The following is a 19,633-nucleotide window of genomic DNA, read 5'->3' as shown; positions in this document are numbered from 1 at the left end:
GATGATGTTACGCCGAGTAAATAGATACCAAACATGTCACCCTTTATAATTGCACGCACTCGTGGAATGGCGACGAACTACGGTACATTTGAATTTCCATAGGCGACGATTTAAAAATTTTTTACGGTTACCAGGTTTGAGCTACAGAGGAGGTCTAGGGCTAGAATTATTGCTCTCGCTCTGACGATCGCGGCGATACCTCACATGTGTGGTTTGAACACCGTTTACATATGCGGGCGTGACTTCCGTATGCGTTTTCTTCGCTGCGCGAGCTCGCGGGGACAGGGGCACTTTAAAAATTTTTTTTTTTTTTAATTTAATTTATTTATTTTTGTACTTTATAAATTGTGTTTAAATTTTTTTTTTTTTTTTTTTTTTACTTTTATTGCTGTCACAAGCAATGTAAACATCCCTTGTGACAGTAATATGTGGTGACAGGTACTCTTTATGCTTTATGCTTTACACTTCAAAGTATTCAGATCGCCGAAAACGGCGATTCTGAATACTGTGTACTTTTTTAAATTCGGCGCCATTGGCAGCTGAGTAAACGGGAAGTGACGTCATGACGTCGCTTCCGCATTTACAAGAAGGCTGGAACGAAGCCGCTCGCAGCTTCGTTCCAGTCTGTCCCCAGCCGCCGAAGGCAGCCGAACGGACACCGGGCCTCCCGATCGCACGGGAGGCCCGGTAACAGCGGCGGGAGGCGGCGGGAGGGGGGGGGGGTGTCCCCTCCCGCTCCTCCGGTATAACAACCGAGCGGCTTTTAGCCGCATCGGTTGTTATACTCGGGTAGCCGATCGCCCGCTGAAAACAACGGTACCGGGATGATGCCTGCAGCTGCGGGCATCATCCCGGTATAACCCCGGAAAGCCGAGTACGCATATATGCGTTCGGTCGGCGGGAAGGGGTTAAAGCCTTATTTATTTTCTAAAATAACAAATGTTATACTTACCTGCTCCATGTAATGGTTTTGCACAGAGCAGTCCAGATCCTCTTCTTGGGTCCCACGGTGGCGCTCCTGGCCCCTCTCTCCTGCTGGGTGCCCCCACATCAAGCAGCGTGCTCCCGAGCCGCAGCTGTGTCTCCATTCACACATGGAGCTGCGTCCCGCCCCCTCTGTCTCCCGACTGGCTCACTGGCTGTGACTGAAAGCAGCAGGAGCCAATTGACCAAAAGCCAATTAGGAGTGCAAGTCCCTGGAGAGCCAAGGCTCTCATGAACATCGCTGGTTCACATCGCTGGATCGAGAGGGGGCACAGGTAAGTATTAGGGGGGCTGCTGCACACAGAAGGTTTTTTACCTTCATGCATAGAATGCATGGAGTTAAAAAACCTTGTGCCTTTACAACCACTTTAAAGCGTTTGTATACCCCACTTGGTGATTTTTATCTACAGTTAAGTCTATAATAAGGCTTACCTGTAGGTAAAATTAATATCTCCTAAACCTGCACATGTGCTCTGAAGGTCTGGCGTATCGTGCCTGAACTTCATAGCTCTATTCCGAAACACGGTTTCAGTCACTCACAGCACCGGATCCCGCAAACCAGGAAAAGAAACACCAGGGGAACATGTCAGCCCTCTCAGCAGTGACCGGGTACCACTGCGGGGGCTTAGTTCTCAGGTAAGTATTCCATAATGTGCTAGTTTGCGATGCATACTAGCACATTATGCCATTGTCTTGCAGGTTTGTTTTTGTTTTTTTGTTTTTCAGCGGTTTACTACCGCTTTAAGGCTAAAACAGAACTTTTATTTTAATTCAATAAAACCACATATGTACTTGATTTTGGGTACTTGTCTGTCTAATAACACTGAATCTTGAAGCGTTATTATGAATGCACATAAACTGCATATGTATGACAGTACTGATAGCATTTGTTGTTTATTTTTCCATTTTAAGTGGGACTCCATTTTCGCCTTTTAGGTTTTAATCTGTAGCCCAGTAAGTTTTAAAAGAAAATCAGAAAAAAGACAGGTATTTGCACCCACTTCCGGCATAGACTCCCATGGGAGTCTATGCCTCTTCCCGTCCCGACCGCGCTGTCTGCTGGGAACACACAGCTCCCAGGAGAGAGCGGGGACCACTAGGGACGCGCAGCGCGACTCGCGCATGCGCAGTAGGGAACCGGGAAGTGAAGCCGCAACGCTTCACTTCCGGATTCCCTCACCTAGGATGGCGGCGGCAGCTGCCGAGAACCGAGGGGGTTCTCGGCGTCCCCTGCCGACATCGCTGGACCCTGGGACAGGTAAGTGGCCATGTATTAAAAGTCAGCAGCTGCAGTATTTGTAGCTGCTGGCTTTTAATATTTTTTTTTTTTTGGCGGTGTGGGTGAACCCCCGCTTTAATAATGCTTTAATTAGTATTAAATCAGGCAAGCACTTATACTACATAGTTGATGGTAGAGCTAAAGAAGATTGTACAGTCAGACTGTATAGTGTATGGTCAGTCTAAAGCTCAACACACATTACAATGCTTTGTATTGCAAATGCCTGCCTCATTGATTACAAACTGATTGGACCGATTAGGTAGGTCCTCAGACTCCCCATATTATCGTTTTCGTAAATCTAAAGTTGATTTAACAAAGCTTGCATGGTGAGACTGTAATGTGTTTGATGACCATTAAAGTGGTTGTAAACCTCAGATATGAAATATGAACAAAGCATATACCTCTATAGTGTGTACTTGTTTCGATCTAGAGCACCAAGTATCATTTCTGTCTGTTGCTCTCCGCTATAAGCATGAGTCACTTATGACAAGTTTTACTGATACCAACAAAAAAATGGTGACAGGGGAGGGAGCTCCAGCTGATTGACAGCCTCAGCTCTGTTCCTGTGTAGGGAGGGGCTTGTCCCTTTCCTCCAATCAGCTCTCAGAGTTCTCCTCACTGATGTAAATTCAGGTCTCTGCCCCCTGCTTTTCAGAGCCAAGAGATCTTGTGCACTTTGAATAAATGTAGGGGAAAGACAACTGCATATAAACAGGTGCAACTTATGCAGGAGGATTTGTTTATTCTGTGTATCCCCCAAGGCCAGTCACTTCACTGGGTATATGTATGGGTTTTCAACCACTTTAAAGAACTAGTAGAAAAAGAGCCGCTCTGCTCAGCAGGGGATCCATGTTGAATGAGAGCTGAACGGATGTCAGTTTTTTGACATACGTACTGATTCAGGCCAGGTTCACACATGTGCGGCCGCTAGTTCGTGCCTAGGCTCCAGTGCGTTCCTTTACACTGGTTCAGGTGTGATGCAGGTCCAAATTTTAGCCGGAATTCACACCTCAACGAGACCCTTTTTCAATTCGGACAGCAGTCGCCCTGGACTTGTGTGAACTGGCTCCATTGAGAGCCGGTCACACTTGCCTGTCATGCGAATTGGATGCTGGGAAACCTGCATCCAATTTTGCATATGTGTGAACCCAGCCTAAGTGAATGCCCACATTTACACAGTAAATCCGTGATGGCTCAATGGGCAAGACTTTTGTCCTTTCAAATCGGGCTACACCTGACCTGTCATGGTTCGGTCTGGAAATGGAAAAGAACACAGGCCATTTCTGGAACTGGATGGACTCGGAGCTAGGCATATGTAAATGAACACAAGACTGTTTACAACCACCTGTCTATAGGGATGCATGAAGCTTCCATCAGATCCGCCTAATAAACTGACAAGCAGACCTGATCAGACTGCGCATGTGAAAGGGCCAACTTTACCCTTTTCAGGGATATTAAAAATCACACAAGTGTTAATTTTGGCAGCAAATTTAGATTTTGTTTTATTCATAATCTTGACTAAAATGCAGTTTTAGACACATTTTAGTCATCTGCAATCGTTTTAGTAGTATTTAATCTACTAAAGTCTTCAGTACATTTTAGTCGTCTAAAATCTAATGGGTTTAGGTAAATTGTAATGCATTATTTAAACATTTCTCTACAATTTCCAAACCCAAATACTCCTGGAGTAAAAAATAATCAAATATGTTATTATTTATGGTATTATTGAACAAACTCACAGCCACGGATTTAGCTGCTCTGGAAGGTTTGACAAGCCTATAATGCACAGTGCTCTGGACGGTGGTCTGAGGAGGCCTGTAATGCACACAGTGCTCTGGAAGGTGGTCTGAGGGGAGGCCTGTAATGCACGCAGTGCTCTGGAAGGTGGTCTGAGGGGAGGCATGTAATGCACGCAGTGCTCTGGAAGGTGGTCTGAGGGGAGGCCTGTAATGCACGCAGTGCTCTGGAAGGTGGCCCGAGGAGGCCTGTAATGCACGCAGCGCTCTGGAAGGTGGTCCGAGGAGGCCTGTAATGCACACAGTGCTCTGGAAGGTGGTCCGAGGAGGCCTGTAATGCACACAGTGCTCTGGAAGGTGGTCCGAGGAGGCCTGAAATGCACACAGTGCTCTGGAAGGTGGTCCGAGGAGGCCTGAAATGCACACAGTGCTCTGGAAGGTGGTCCGAGGGGAGGCCTGTAATGCAGTGCTCTGGATGATGGTACGAGAGGCCTGTAATGCTGCACAGTGCTCTGGGATGTTGGTCTGAGAGGCCTGTAAAGCTGCACGGCGCAAGATGGTGGTCTCAGGTCTGAGAGGAGGCCTGTAATGCACACAGTGCTCTGAACAGTAGTCTGAGGGGAGGCCTGCAATGTATAAACTCACAGTGCTCTGCTGTGGACAGTCATGAGTCGGGAGTGGGACTCTTGTCGGGAGTCCTGTAATGCGCAGTGCTGTTCTGGACGGTCGTCTGAGGAGGCCTGTAATACTGTAGTGCTAACTGCTAAGTAGTAAGCACACTACAGACTCACTTGCTGGCACCGGAAGCACTCACGCGCTCTACACAGGTGGAGCGCTTTAGAAACAGGAAGTTAACAAGGGTAAATGTCCCTCCCTCACATTTTCGTTTAGTTTCCTAACGAAATGCAATTGATTTTCATCATAGTTTTTATCAGTGGACGAAAATGGTGAACTTTTCATTTAGCACTTGTCACTGTAAAAAGGGCACTGACGAAAATGTTTTAGTTAACACCAATTAACACCTGCGCTTCAAAGCCGATTATCCGTGTGATTTCATGTACGGCTTGCTGACATCTGTGACTTAATTTAACCAGTTCCCAACCACGCTATAGCCAAATGACAGCTACAGCGCGGTCGCACATCGCCGGCAGGGCATCATCATATGACGCCTGATCACACTCCCCTCCCCCCCATGCACAGCACACTCGGATCACTGTGTTCTTAGGACAAAGCTAATGACAGAGGCTCTTTGCCATGTGATCAGCTGGGTCTAACCACAGCTGATCACGATGTAAACACAAGCCAGTTATCGGCATCCCTGTGTGAGGAGAGAAGAGCCGTTAACTGGCTTGTGTGAAAGGGACATCTACACTGATTATCAGTGTTCTGATTACCAGTGCAGTCCCATCAGTTCTTCCCCATCAGCGCCCACCAGTGAAGGAGAAAAATCAAGTTAGACTTACCGGTAACTTGTTTTCCAGGAGTCTTTCAGGACAGCACCTTGAGAGCGTGGCTCCACCCACTTGACAGGAAACACACCTCCACCAAACTTTAAAAGGAGGCTCCTTCCCACTTATCAGTAGTAGTAGAGAACCTCCGTCCCAAGCTGGAACACATAATCAGAATATGGTTAGTCACAGCATAGTAATTTAATACAATAAGGGCGGGTTGCTGCTGTCCTGAAAGACTCCTGGAAAACAAGTTACCGGTAAGTCTAACTTGATTTTTCCCTTAACGTCTTTCAGGACAGCACCTTGAGAGGATAATAGAGACTTACCCACTTAGGGAGGGACCACAGCCTGTAAGACCTTTCTGCCAAAAGTTTGTTCACTTGCTGACAGAAGATCCAGCCTGTAATGACGGACAAACGTAAGGTAACTTGACCACGTAGCCACCTTACAAATCTGATCTGGGGTGGCACCAGCTATTTCTGCCCATGTAGTGGCTTTAGCCCTGGTAGAATGTGCTTTAACTCCCAGCGGGGAAGATAGCCCCGATTGAGAGTAGGCTGCTAGAATAGCCGATTTAAGCCATCTAGCTATTAACCCCTTAGAAGCTTGTTGGCCCTTCTTACCAGAAAAAAGTATAAACAGAGAGTCAGAGGACGGAAAGTTACTTGTTACCTCCAGATACTGTAATAAAGTCCTTCTTACATCCAAATTGTGAAATTTGCCTTCTTTTTCCCCCGAGGGGTTAGAGCAAAAGGTTGGCAGGATGATCTCCTGCGACCTATTGTGGGCTGACGCCACCTTTGGCAAAAAACCCAGATCGGTTTTAAGTATAATCCTATCTGTGTAGATAGGTAAAAAGGGTCTTTTAACAGATAGGGCGTGCAGCTCACCAATTCTCCTTGCTGACGTTATTGCAACTAAGAACAAGGTCTTAAGAGTAAGATTCCTTAAAGAGATCTCTTGTAGTGGTTCAAAAGGTTCCTTTGTGAGGGCTTGCAGGACCACTGATAGATCCCAATTGGGAAAGTGCTTAGCCGGAGCTGGTCGGGACCTGGAAAGCGCCTTGAAAAATCTTATAACCAAGGGCTCGGAAGAGATTGGTCTTTCTAGAAATACTCCCAAAAGCAGCTATTTGTACCTTAAGGGTGCTGACTGACAAGCCTTTGTCTGCCCCCTCTTGAAGGAATTCCAAAACGGACACTAAATTTCTTACTTTTCTTTTAGTCGAAAGACAGAAAGAGTTGAAGACTTTCCAATATTTAGCATAGATTTTTCTGGTCACTATTTTCCTACTGGAAAGTAAGGTAGTTACCAAGGGTTGTGACAAACCCTTGTTTCTTAACAACTGCTCCTCAGAAACCAGGCCGTGAGGCTTAGACTGGCCACTCCCGGATGCTGTATTGGACCCTGTAGGAGCAGGTCTTGCCGGAGAGGCAGCCACCAAAATGGTTTGACTGCCATCTGTAGAATGGTGGAAAACCATGCCCCTTTTTGGCCAAAATTGAGTAATTAGGATTACTGCCACTCTCTCCCTCTGTATCTTCCTTAAAACCAACGGGATAAGTTGGAAAGGAGGAAATGCGTAACCCAGATGGAAGTTCCAGGGCTGAATTAACGCATCTGTCCCCTGGGCCCTGTCGTTTCTGTGAATCGAGAAAAATACTGGGAGTTGTGTATTTTCTTCTGACGCAAATAGGTCTATTTGTGGTTGACCCCAGGCCCTGGTAATCATTGCAAAGATTTCCGGATTCAAGCTCCATTCTGACTCCTGAATCCGCCTTCTGCTTAGATAATCTGCCACTACATTTAAGGTGCCTTTGAGGTGGACTGCTGATAAGGAGCGTACATGATTTTCTGCCCCAATCAGGATCTTTGAAGCTAGCAACTGAAGTGTTTTGCTTCTTGTGCCCCCCTGTTTGTTTAGTTAGGCTATGGTAGTGGCGTTGTTTGAGAGGACCCGGACATGGAATCCTTGAAGGATAGGAGAGAAGGCATCTAATGCTAAGGCGACTGCCCTTAGTTCCCTCCAATTTGAGGACCTCTTTGCTTCTGTCCGAGACCACATTCTTTGCATGAAGTCTTGATCTAAGTGAGCTCCCCAACCCCATACACTGGCATCTGTTACCACCTTTTCTATTGGAAATGACCAGAGCAGGCCCTTTGACAGATTCTCCTGTCTTCTACACCACCAAAGTGATCTTTTGATTTTGGTGGGTATTTTCACCTTTGCTTCCAGAGATTCTGTCCTGTGATTCCATATTCTCAGGAGATAAGTCTGGAGAGGCCTGAAATGTAACCTTGCCCATTGAATGGCTGGTATGGTTGCGGTTAGGGTTCCGAGGGATGACATCACTTGTCAGACTGATAATTCCTGGCTTGCCTGTAAGGACGCTACCACCTTCTGGACTTTCACCTTTTTCTCTTCTGGGAGAAAAATCTTCTGTTCCCTTGAACAGATCTGATACCCCAGGAATAGTATTTTCTGGGCCGGATTGAAATTTGACTTCTGCATATTTATGATCCAACCCAAGGTTTCTAGATGACTTCGGGTTTTTCCGAGGTCGTCTAGCAATCTTTCCCTGGAGGGGGCAAAAAGGAGTAGGTCGTCCAAGTACGGAATTACCGCAATCCCCTGCATGCGAAGAGGTGCAAGCGCTTCTGCCATTATTTTTGTAAATATTTGTGGGGCAGAAGAAAGGCCAAAAGGGGAGGGCCCTGAATTGCAAGTGCAGAACCTCTTTCCCCAAATTCATCGCCAATCTTAGGAATCTTTGGGACTGCAGGGCTATGGGGATATGCAGATAGGCATCTCGAAGGTCTATTGATGCCATAAAGCATTCCTATGTCAATAGGTTTCTGACCGTGAAGATGGAGTCCATACAAAATCTTTTGTATCGGACTGATCTGTTCAGTGGTTTCAGGTTTAGGATTAAATGAAAATTTCCAGATGGCTTTTTTATCAGGAATATACGGGAATAAAATCCCTGATAAAGCTCCCCCTGTGGGACGTAAGTCATAACCCCCCTGATCTATCAGATCCTTTAATAGGCTCTTCATTGCTAGGGATTTTGTTACATCTCTTGGAAGATTTGTCACCAAGCACCTTTCTAGGGGGAGATCTGAAAATTCTATACTGTAACCCTGGGCTAGCATATTCAGAATGTACTGGTTTTCCGTTATGCTTGCCCAATAGGGGAGAAAGCCCTGCAGTCTTCCCCCCACCTGTAACCGGCTGTCATTGCGTCTTGCTGGTTGACGGAGGAGGATGGAAAAGGACATTTCCTTTGCCTTTTCCCCTCTGCCCTGACCAATTTTTCTTTTTCTCTTGAGGCTTGTTTTGTTCCTGAGCCCTTTGAGGACGAAAAAAACATTTGACTGGTTGTTTCTTCTTTTTGACAGGAAAAGATTTCTTTTTATCTGCAGTCCTTTCCAGAACTGAATCCAAATCAGGGCCAAACAATAAGTCCCCTAGAAAAGGGACTCCGCATAATTTATTTTTAGATGCTGCGTCCCCCTGCCAAGTCTTTAGCCATAAAGCCCGTCTAACAGAACTAGCAAGGGCCGCAGCCTTAGCTGTCATCCTGATAGACTCTGCTGATGCATCAGAGACATAGGCTACGGCTGCTGAGAGAGTAGAAAAGGAGTCAAGGATTTGTTGCTTAGGGGAATCTGCTATTATATGAGCTCTAAGCTGATTTACCCAATACTCCAAGTTCCTGGAGACGCAAGTAGTTGCCATTGCTGGCTTAAGGTTGCCCATAATGGATTACCAAATCCGCTTGAGCTGTTGATCCATTTTTTTATCCATGGGGTCTTTTAAGATCCCCATGTCCTCAAATGCCAGATCAGTAGATCTTGACACCTGAGAAAAGGCTGCATCAAGTTTTGGAACCCTTTTCCAGAGAGCCGCTGGGTCTTCATCAAAAAGGGAACCTTCTCTTATGAGCCCTAGAGAAGAATGTTTTCCTATCAGGGTCAGCCCATTCCTTTCTGATTGTTTCAGAAATCACTGCGTGGACTGGAAAGGTACGGGACTTGCATCCATTTTGTCGTGTAGAGACATTTCCTTATGCTCTTCCTCTAGGCCTAGAGTAGCATAAATAGCCTTTAAAAGGCCGTCCACCTGATCCAAAGATAATTTATATTTGGAAGACATATTCTCCAGCTCATCACCATCCTCATCTGATTCATTAGAATGAGATGGGGAAAGCCCTTCCTGGTTCAGAGGACCCATTTCTGCCTCCACTGCCAGGACTAACAGTGAGCCTTGAGAGGACTGTGAGGTAATGGGCTGACTTGCAGATGGATTAGGGAGTGAGGATCTGAAGGATTGAATGGTAGCATCCAATTCCTTTTTAGCAGATGCGATTAGATCACTGCATGCGGAAGTGGTTTCTTCCCTCACCAAGGAGTCAATGCGTTTGACATAAAGTCTTTTTCCAGCCTTCATTTAACTTAATTTTGCATGAAGGACATTTCTTTCTAATCCCAGGGTCAGAGCTCTTGGCCTGCCATGATAAGGGAAAAAGAGAGAGAGAAAAAGACAAACCATCTTTTAGAGTTAGCTTGATTACTCAAGATGCTCACCACAGGTGAACAGTGAGAAAAGCCACCAGACTCATGTGCCCTGACAGGCCCCTCCGCCACCAGGGGGAAAAAACACCCTCAAGCTTCACTAACATTTAGAGAGAAGAGGGCTAGAGAGAGACCCCACAGTAAAGCTGAGCAGAAACAACAGTCTGCTCCTTACCTGGGCCTTGTTGGTGCCTTTGCCTGTTCCACTAGCTGCGGTTCCTGAATCCATGCTGAGGCAGCAGCGTGATGCTTGTGGCGAAAACGCCGGTTCCGGACTCCAATAGCACCTGTGCGCCGGACCGGAACCGGAAATAAATAGGCACCAGACCTATTCCTCCCTCCTCCCCTGCGCTTCCGGCAGAAATGACGCCTGGCGCCTGCTCCTCAGATGCCGCCCCACTTCCGGATACCTCACATCCGGCGGATGCAGTCCTCTGACTGCCCTTCCCAAGATGGCGGCGGCGTCAGGAAAAAAAACAACATGTGCTGGCCAAAAAACAAGTGCCTGTCATGCCTGACGCCCCCGCCCGGGAGCAGCGATACCTGGAGCAGTCCTGGCTCTCCCCGAGCACTGACGAGGGAGAAGGAGCCCATCCACCCGGCACCCGTAAGCCTGTGGAAAATGGGAGGAACTGGCTCTCCTGAGGTAAGGAAAAAATAGTGGAGTAGGAAGCCTGTTCTCTCAGGACAGAACCTTGAGAGCTCCAAACTCCCACATGTGTTCCCGCCGGAGGAAACACATAAACTGATAAGTGGGAAGGAGCCTCCTTTTAAAGTTTGGTGGAGGTGTGTTTCCTGTCAAGTGGGTGGAGCCACACTTTCAAGGTGCTGTCCTGAAAGACGTTAAGGGAAAAATTAGTTATCCGTTTGCAAAATTTTATAACAAACTATGAAAAACTTAATTTTTTTTCTAAATTTTTGGTCTATTTTCATTTATTTAGCAACAAATAAAAAACCCAGTGACAATTAAATACCACCAAAAGAAAGCTCTATTTGTGTGAAAAAAAAAAAACAATAAAAATGTCATATGGTTACAGGGTTACGCGACCGCGCAATTGTCATTAAAAGTGTGACAGTGCAAAAAGCTGGAAATTGGCTTGGGCAGAAAGGGGGTAAAAGTGCACAGTAGACAGGTGGTTAACAGATGTCAAGGCAAGTCACACAGAAATAGTGCAGGAACCTTCTGAGTCGCAGCAATTTAAGCGGTTCCTTTGCCACAAACGGGGTGCGACCTGTCAAGCGACTTTCATCTGTCAAGACGCATGACAAGTCGCACTGGTGTGCACCAGGACTTAGTTTTGCTTTGGGGAAAAAAATAGAAAACATTTAATAAAAATATTTTGGACATATTTTAACCTGCAATGAGCTGAGGTTTCAGCAGTCAAACAAGCAACAAACGATAAAATGTACTTTTTGATGTTGCTCCTTCTGATGAAGCATGTGAAGGCCAAATGTGGCTGGTGACCTCAGATGTAGGGCTCTGGATAAGAAATGGAGGTCATATTTGCAGACGCTGCCAGTGAGGATATATTAATCTCTAACAGTACACATTTGAAACATTAGAAGACAACCATATCTTGGCACGTATACATTTCCTAGAAATATCTTTTCAGCAACTGTACCATGTTTAATAATGTGTAGCTTAGTCACAAATATGATATACATAGCTCCTCAGGTTTGGTCCTACAACACGTCTGCAGAAGTCACCGGAGGTGAATTGGATTTTTTCAGAGTTCCAGCACACACCATCATATATGGGATGTTTTAGTCATGTGCTTCAGATGCTGGGTGGGGGAGGTGGTCTGTGAGGTCAGAAAAAGCTGACTATTGTTTTCCAATGAAGAATGTCTGACTTGTTTGATAATTCCTGCATCCCACTAAATGACTCGCATCAGCAAATGCTTTGTAGTATTGCGAAAGTTCAGCTTATGAAGAAATTCTTTAACTATGTAACTTGTCAGTAATATAAACAGCTGTACAGATGGAGAGAATAAAAAATTGGATTGGCTTCAGGCAGTCCCTAGTTATCACTTCAAACAATGGAATTACTAATTTCATATCCCCAACAGTAATTACATCTATAGATGCAGACAAGCAAAGAAAGTGTTTCCACCGCTCAGGCTGACACTGACCCAGGTGTAAGTAAAAGTTTCAAAGCAGAAGAGTTCCAGGTGCTGGCTGAATGCTAGGCAAGGCAGGCTTGAATGGAGGAGAGAATTTGGATGCCGCACACCGGATGTAGTCAAAAAACTTCACTTTATTGAAAAAATGGGATCATCAAAATAACAAGACTGTCATGCAGAAAGTACAGGTAAGCTGACGCGTTTCGCACTCAGGACTGAGTGCTTACTCACAGCTATGAGTAAGCACTCAGTCCTGAGTGCGAAACACGTCAGCTTACCTGTACTTTCTGCATGACAGTCTTGTTATTTTGATGATCCCATTTTTTCAATAAAGTGAAGTTTTTTGACTACATCCGGTGTGCGGCATCCAAATCCTCTCCTCCATTCAAGTAATTACATCTACACAAATCACAGAGATGCACATTTACTTAAAGGGCCAATTCACCCAAACCGGTTTTAGTTGTAGGTCAAGTGACATGGAAATGTCACCCTACTGCTCTCAAGGACAACAGTGCAAGATTTCCCTCTCCAAAAATTCTCAGATGGAAGTTTACATCCACTTTTGGCTTTTTCCTTTCTCCTCTGGAATAATCCAGGAAACAGACTGAAAAAAAGCACGACAGCTGAACCCTTGTCAAGGCCAGACCTGGCAAGTCAAAGGACAACTCTGCAAATTACATAAAAAATACCCTTGCAGTGGACTCCTTCCTTCACTTCAAAAGGTTAAATGCTTGTTAACCATTCGAGCTCCAGAAAATTTTACCCCCTTCATGACCAAGCCATTTTTTGCTATTCAGCACTGTGCTACTTTAACTGGTAATTGCGTGGTCATGCAATACTGTACCCCCCCAAAAAAATGCTTTCTTTTGGTGGTATTTGATCACCACTGGGTTTGTTTTTTGTGCTATAAATGAAAACGTTTTGGAAATACAATTTTTACTTTCTGCTATAAAAACATTAAAAAAAACATAAAAAAAACCCCAAAAAAATAAAATCAAATTTCTTGATAAATTTTTTGGATTCTGCTACATGTCTTTTGTAAAAAAAAAAAAAAAAAAAAAAAAAAAAAAAAAAAAAATTCCAGTAAGTGTACAATGATTGGATTGCATCAAAGTTATAGCGCCTATAAACTAAATATAATATAATATAAATATATATTTATATATACACACACACACATACACACAGGAAATTTTTTTTATACTACTAATGGCGATGATCAACAAGTTATAATAGGATTGCAATAGTGCGGCGAACAATCTGACACAAACTGATGCTGGGGGGGGGGGGGAACTGTCTGTGACATTAATACAGTGATAAGACTATATACTGTCACTGTACTAATGACACTGGCTGGGAAGGGGTTAAAAGTGTGCCTACCTAGATGTAATGTGTGTACTGCTTTTATTAAGAGGTTTCTCATCCCTGCTTTGCCTTTAGCTCTGTACAGAGCTCCGTGTTCATCAACTGACTGCACAGAGCTGATTATCAGGTCCTGGCCGTGAATCATTGGCGGGGACTTGTTGACAGGCTCCTGTGGTGTACAATCACAGTGGGTGCCTGGCGGGCGGGGGGGGAGGGGTTGGTTGCCCTAAACCCAGACACAGGCAGCGAGGTACATCGCTTTGCCTACACCAGCTGCTTGCCATAATAAATTGCGGGTAGCAAGTGGTTAAAGCTGGCCATGCTAGTTTTGGTAAATCTAAAGGAAATTTTCTAGTGTAAGCTCTAGGAGCAGGGCCCTCTGCTTCCTACTGTATTAAAGTGTATTGTATAAATCCTGTATAATAATAATAATAATAATAATAATAATAATAATAATAGTGTGTATTCAGCTTAAGGATGGATGATCAGACACCTTGCCATGTCTCTGCCCCTCCCCCACCCCACACTGCATGGATGGTCACCATAGACATGTCATAAACACACACATGAAGCGTCACCCCGGGATACAACTCCCATGATGCACTGGCTGCCTCTGTCAATGTGTCAGTGACCTCAATAAAGTTGCACGGAAAGGTTGCCATATGGATGCTGCCTGCACCACGTTGCTGGAGGCAGCCGGAAGCGGTACGGGCTCAGGGGTGAAAGAAGCCGCCACTGAATGTCTTGTTGGTTGTGGCAAAAAGGGAGGGCAGGTCACGGCTGGTCGGAGTGCCCGGTAACGGTTTCCATGCTGTGGTAGGAGGAATGTTGGGAAACCGAGGGGGCGGGGACTGGACTAGGGGTTTTTATACATCATGCGCCTGTCTCACCCCCGGGTCTCTGTCTGCTGCAACTTACCACAAATGTGACTGAAGTAGGCTAAACATAACTAAGAGACATCAAGAAACCAGGACTTGTCATTAGGTTTAAAAAATAAAAAAGGTCTGCTCAGTCTAAAATGCCGGGGCCTAGATTTTGTCCAGTCTGTACTCCATGTACACACTGCAGTGAAAGGACCCAATGGGCTCACATACTTTGATCTCTGAAGAGCGATTCCTGTTCGGATCAGTCTTCAAAGAGCATTTGACTGGCAATGAAGAGACATTGCATCATAACCCCTTGAACCCCACTTTAGCACGTGTACATTGCCCACTGTTGTGGGGTGCTTGCAGAGCAGCCACAGTCACTTGAAAAGGTTGCACTGGACAGGCAAAGGTGACAGAGGACATAATCCCTGCTGGAGCAGCAAAGCATCAGAATCACGCCATGTGTACACCACGAGCCACTGCAGTCAACGGGGAGCAGTAAAAACGTGGCTCACCACATGTTTTTACCACTCCTTGTGTGAAGTGACCTCAAATGCAGATACCATCAAGCCGGCCTAACATGTGTTCCCCACAACCAGCATCTGATGCATTGTGGGTGTGGTTGTCACATCTGTACAATCATAGTACGGGGACACTGACATTGTCCTTTATTTACACGGCTCAGCCTGCACACCTTCTATAGTCAGAACACAGCACTCATCAATACTGCAGCAGCTGTGCATGGCAACCAATCAGCTTCTAGCTTTCATTTGAAAAGCCTTACTGAACAAGCTGAAGCTAGAAGCTGATTGGTCGCCATGCACAGCTGTTCTAGTTCTGATAACCCCTCCCCCAGTAAATAGAATTGTACACTATAGTGAGGTCAGAGGGCTGTTCTGTATGACTCCCATATGTCAGTCCTGTACACAGAGCCCAGCCCTGTCATAGGACCCTCACATTCCCTGTCACCTGCTCTACTCACAGCGCCGGTGAAGATATCCTCCCCCTCGGTGTCGCTGTCAGTGCCCGCAGACTCCTCATCCTCATCTAGTTCCGGGGGATCCCGCTGCGCGGCTCCACTTTCATCCGCCATCACTCGAGCAGCCGGAAGCGGGAAGATTACACAGGAACTCCGGAGAGTAGCGGACAGGGGGCGGCGCCGGACTGACGTCACCGAGAAGGAAAGAAAAACCCCAAAACAAATGGACGACAGCGGCCACGTGTGGTCGGTATGGGGAATAGCATGTACCCGGGGCTTTCACAGACCTCCGCCCAACTTCCATTCTTCACATGGCATCCCCCAGTTCAGAGATCAGTCAGATCAGCTCATAGACGTTTATTTACTAAAGCTGGGGAGTGCAAAATTAGGCTCACTTCTGTATAGAAACCAATCAGCTTCCAGGTTTAATTGCCAAAGCTTAATTGAACAAGCCGAGGTTGGAAACTGATTGGTTTCTGTGCAGAAGTGAGCCTGATTTTGCACTGTCCAGCTTTAGTAAATAAACCCCATTGTGGCAGAATAATTATGTAATATTAACCGCTTAAGGACCGAGCCTCTTTCTGAGATTTGGTGTTTACAAGTTAACCGCTACAGCCCCAGAAGATTTTACCCCCTTCCTGACCAGAGCACTTTTTGCGATTCGGTGCTGCGTCGCTTTAACTGACAATTCCGCGATCGTGCGACATTGTACCCAAACAAAATTGATGTACTGTTTTTTTCCCACAAATAGAGCTTTCTTTTGGTGGTATTTGATCACCTCTGTGGTTTTTATTTTTTGCGCTATAAACAAAAAAGAGCGACAATTTTGAAAAAAACACAATATTCTTTACTTTTTGCTATAATAAATATCCCCCAAAAATATATAAAAAAGCTATTTTTTTCCTCAGTTTAGGCCGATATGTTTTTTTACATACTTTTGGTAAAAAAAAATCGGAATAGGCGTATATTGATTGGGTTGCGCAAAAGTTATAGCGTCTACAAAATAGGGCATAGTTTTATGGCATTTTTGACATCATGGCGGACACATCGGACACTTTTGACACTATTTTGGGATCATTGACATTTATACAGTGATCAGTGCTAAAAAATGCACTGATTACCGTGTAAATGTCACTGGAAGGGAAGGGGTTAACCACTAGGGGGGCGATGAAGGGGTTAAGTGTGTCCCAGGGAGTGATTCTAACTGGGGGGGGGTACATTACAACTCACATGACAGCGATCACTGCTCCCGATGACAGGGAGCACTGATCTCTGTCCTGACACAAGGCAGAATGGGAAAATGCCTTGTTTATATAGGCACTTCCCCGTTCTGCAGCTCCATGACATGATCACCGGGAGACCGGCGGACATCGAGGGCTGCGGGCACGGTCACGCTGTGCGCGGCACGCCAACCCCGCCAATTAAAGGGGACGTACAGGTACGCCCATTTGCCCACCTCTGCTATTGTGCTGACGTATATTGGCGTGCAGCAGTCGGCAAGTGGTTAAAAACATTTTTTTGGCTACTGAGAGAATAAAATGGAGGTTGTTGCAATACTTTCTGTCACACCATATTTGCGCAGCAGTCTTACAAGCGCACTTTTTTTGGAAAAAATACACTTTTTTGAATTAAGAAATAAGACAACAGTAAAGTTAGCCCAATTTTTTTTATATTGTGAAAGATGATGTTACACCGAGTAAATTGATACCCAACATGTCACGCTCCAAAATTGCACCCGCTCCTGGAATGGCGACAAACTTTTACCCTTAAAAATCTCCATAGGCGATGTTTAAAAAATTCTACAGGTTGCATGTTTTGAGTTACAGAGGAGGTCTAGGGCTAGAATTATTGCTCTCGCTTAATTTTTTTTTTTTTACCTTTTATTTTTTATTTGGAGTGTGTGTGGGAGTGACGGTGCTTTATTATTATTATTTAATTATATACAGTGGGTATAGAACATAAATACCCCCCTTTAAAATAATCACATTTGTTGCTTTGCAGCCTGAATTGAAGACAGGCACAGTTTCTGTTTTATCTAGCTGAATTTACTCAGAGCAACTTATAACATCCAAATGAAAGATGTAACACCAACATTTGGCATTGGAAAAAGGATTACCCCCCTCCTAAAAATAACTTGTAAACGTAGTCAGGTGTAGCTAATCACCTTCTCAATGGCACACAAAGCCATTTCACTTTCAACTGTGTGCAGCTGTGGTCATTTTGATTAGCTCAGCATGAAAAGAACTTTCCTGGAACATTTCAGTCTCTGGTAGTACAACCGAAGCAACTATGGCTGGCAAGACAATGTCAAAAGATCACCAGGATAAAGTTGTGGACGCACACAAGTCAGGAGATGGTTACAAAACAATTTCAAAGGCTTTATCAATGCCTATTATTAAGAAGTCGAAGGTATTTGGTACAATACAGACCCTCCATGGATCAGGATGTCACTCCAAAACTGGATGAAAAAGCCAGGAGGAAACTGGTCAAAGAGTCTACAAAGAGGCCTACAGCAACTCTGAAGCAGTTGCAAGAATTTATGACAATGAGTGGTCATTGTGTGGATGTGGCAACAACGTAGCTCCCAACTGTCCCTGATTTCAAGGGACTGTCCCTGATTTGGAAGAAAGTCCCTCTGCCCCTCTTTTCTCCTCATTTGTCCCTCATTTTGGTCTGATCTATATAGTTGTATATAAAATGCACTTTTTATCTTTTCAAAAGTGTTTCCCAGTGCTAAACCTTTCTAAACAATTTCTAAATTGCTGCATTTGTAAATTGCAAAAGCCAATATAAAGGAAAAAAAAGCACTTGTGAGTTTAACTAATCATTTTTTGTATAATTCTTCTTTAAAGGGGGTTGGCAGGGGTGTGTCCTATGCCTACATACTTTTGCTAGTAGGTGTCCCTCGTTCCCATCTCAAAAAATTTGGAGGTATGCAACAATATGACAAATTCTCTACAAATGTGGCTTGTATGGCAGAGTTGCAAGAAATAAGCCACTCCTCAAGAAAGGCCATATGCAATCACAATTGAGGTTTGACAAAACATACCTTGAGGATTCTAAGACCACAAGGAAAAAGGTGTTATGGTCAGATGAGACTAAAATTGAATTATTTGGCCTCACACCAAACGATATGTCTGGCGGAAATCCAATACAGCTCACCATCCAAATAACACCATTCCTACAGTAAAGCATGGAGGGGGTAATATCCTGTTATGGGGTTGTTTCTCTGCAGCAGGGACTGGAGCACTTATCAGGATAGAAGAAAGAATGGGTGGGGCAATATACCGTCAAATTCTTGAGCACATGTGCCCCCATAACAAGTGGCTTATGGGGGCGCATGGAAAAAAAGAGGAGCCAAGAGCGCCAGCAGGGGATCCCAGAAGAGGAGATGCAAGCGGCTTGCTGTGGGGACACCCAAGCCGAGCCGCTGTTCTGTGTGTCTATTCAGGCACAGAGTCGTAGCCCAGCCAGGCCCCGCCCCCTCTCTCTCCTGATTGGCTCACTCGGTTTGACAGTAGAGGGAGCTAATGGCACCTGCTGTGTGTCTCAGCCAAATCAGGAGGGAGAGTCCTGGACAGTCGAGCCTCATGTACAACATTGCTGGATCGAGATGGGCTCAGGTAAGCCTTAGGGAGGGTTTAGGAGGGCTGCAGTACACAGAAGTTAGTTATTAAGATAAAAACCTTCTGCCTTTACAACCACTTTAAGTAAATATTAAATGAAAACATCCACTATAAATCATGTGCATAAAAACATGAAAGGGAAAAATCACACAAATAAAATGCATAATTGCTTAATTTGCTGTTGCTATATTAAGGTACTTCACCTTTATTACTGTTGCATTTAGGTTTTTTGTATGCTTACCTATTTCCAGCAGCCTTCTAGTTATTATTATTATTTTAGCGTTGACTTATTACATTTATCTTTTGATTTGTAGATTAATGATACAGAGTAGATACAAAAGTAACAATGTTACCTTGTATCTGTTGATCTCACCTCTGAGGGCTCATGCACACAGGACGTTTTTACAGCTGCTGTTAGGGGCATTTGACATTTTTTTTTTAACTGCTTCTAAAAGCCCCTCCATGTTAGCCTATGTGTCCATGCACACATAAACTGTCAGAGGCGTTTGGAGGCATAAGCGTTTAGTGGCAGTAAAAAAAAAAACAGCCAGCCTGTGCTTCCAGGAGCAGTAAAAACGAGCTGTAAAAACGAAGAAATGCCAAAAAACATGACACCCCCAGATCATTTCACAGATCGCAATGTGAACTG

At 44.9% G+C, this 19,633-nt stretch overlaps 1 protein-coding gene across 1 annotated transcript in view; it reads right to left on the bottom strand.

Moving 5' to 3' along the window:
• Positions 1 to 15,547, bottom strand: part of SNX1 (sorting nexin 1) — a 111,580-nt gene extending 96,033 nt beyond the window's left edge. The window contains exon 1 of the mRNA XM_073618966.1: positions 15,362 to 15,547. Coding sequence (XP_073475067.1) covers positions 15,362 to 15,472 — 111 coding nt within the window. The 5' untranslated portion in view covers positions 15,473 to 15,547. The remainder of the gene's footprint in view (positions 1 to 15,361) is intronic.
• Between the last annotated feature and the right edge of the window lie 4,086 nt (positions 15,548 to 19,633).

This window comes from Aquarana catesbeiana, linkage group LG03, assembly GCF_042186555.1.
Source record: "Aquarana catesbeiana isolate 2022-GZ linkage group LG03, ASM4218655v1, whole genome shotgun sequence".
Classification (NCBI taxonomy): domain Eukaryota; kingdom Metazoa; phylum Chordata; class Amphibia; order Anura; family Ranidae; genus Aquarana; species Aquarana catesbeiana.
The sequence above is the reverse complement of the archived record's forward strand: the minus strand, read 5'-3'. Positions and strand labels throughout refer to the sequence as shown.